General features: G+C 42.5%; 1 protein-coding gene across 1 annotated transcript in view; it reads left to right on the top strand.

Moving 5' to 3' along the window:
• The window catches only part of LOC106883575 (pre-mRNA-processing-splicing factor 8), an 86,626-nt gene that overhangs the window by 69,551 nt on the left and 16,029 nt on the right, over positions 1-1,046 (top strand). Inside the window, exon 29 of the mRNA XM_052978062.1 lies at positions 1-73. Coding sequence (XP_052834022.1) covers positions 1-73 — 73 coding nt within the window. The remainder of the gene's footprint in view (positions 74-1,046) is intronic.

Here is a 1,046-nt window from a genome sequence, read left to right on the forward strand (position 1 = left end):
TCGTTCCCTTCCTGTTGAGGAACAACCCAAACAGATTATTGTCACCCGTAAAGGAATGTTGGATCCCCTTGAGGTCAGTGCTCTTTGCTCATTATCCTCTCTCTCTCTCTCTCATTTCCTCTCTATTTCATTTCATGTCTCTTCTCTCTCTCTCTCTCTCTGTTTCACCCCCTTCTCTCTCTCATTCCCTCTCTATTTCATTTCATGTCTCTTCTCTCTCTCTCTCCTCTATTTCATTCTATGTCTCTTTTTTTTCTCTCTCTCTCACTCCCTCCTCTATATTTCATTCCATGTCTCTCTTCTCTGTCTGTTTCACCCACCTCTTCTTTCTTCCTCCGTCTCTCTCTCTCCCCTCTCCTCCCTTTCTCACACTTCTCCTCTTTCTGACTCATCCCTCCTTCCTTCTCTTCTGCTTTCTGTTTTCCTTTATGGCTCATACTTTCTTTCCCTAGGTCTGTCTCTCTTTCCTGAGTCTGTCTCTCTGTTTCAATCCCCTCTTTCTCTTCTTTGTTTCTTTACCTTCTCTATCTCTCTCTATTTCCCTCTCTCTCTCCCCCCTCTCCCCCCTCTCTCTCATCATTTACACAATAGCTCCATCATTAACCTTATATTGCTGATTATCTTTCAGAAGGGAACAACACATCCACTCACGCACCCATTCAATCAGTCACTCTCGACACTCACATACAATGACAATCTCAAACATATCCACTCACCCTCCCATTCACTCAATCTCACTCAGACATTGACATTCTCAAACATATCTACTCACCTATCCACCCATTCACTCAGTCACACTCAACGCTCACTCAGACATTTACATACATTGCCATTCTCAAACATATCTATTCACGCACCCATTCATTCAGTCTCACTCGACACTCACACTCATTACATTGACATTCACTCACACAAACACACGTCCACTCACTACCACATTTGACACCCACTCTCATACATAAATATGTAACAACTTCAAGAAATCATCCATCATATACTTCATGCTACCCTATTATATCTCTTGTTAACCCATTGTGTCCCTTGTT

This window comes from Octopus bimaculoides, chromosome 30, assembly GCF_001194135.2.
Source record: "Octopus bimaculoides isolate UCB-OBI-ISO-001 chromosome 30, ASM119413v2, whole genome shotgun sequence".
Taxonomy (NCBI): Eukaryota; Metazoa; Mollusca; class Cephalopoda; order Octopoda; family Octopodidae; genus Octopus; species Octopus bimaculoides.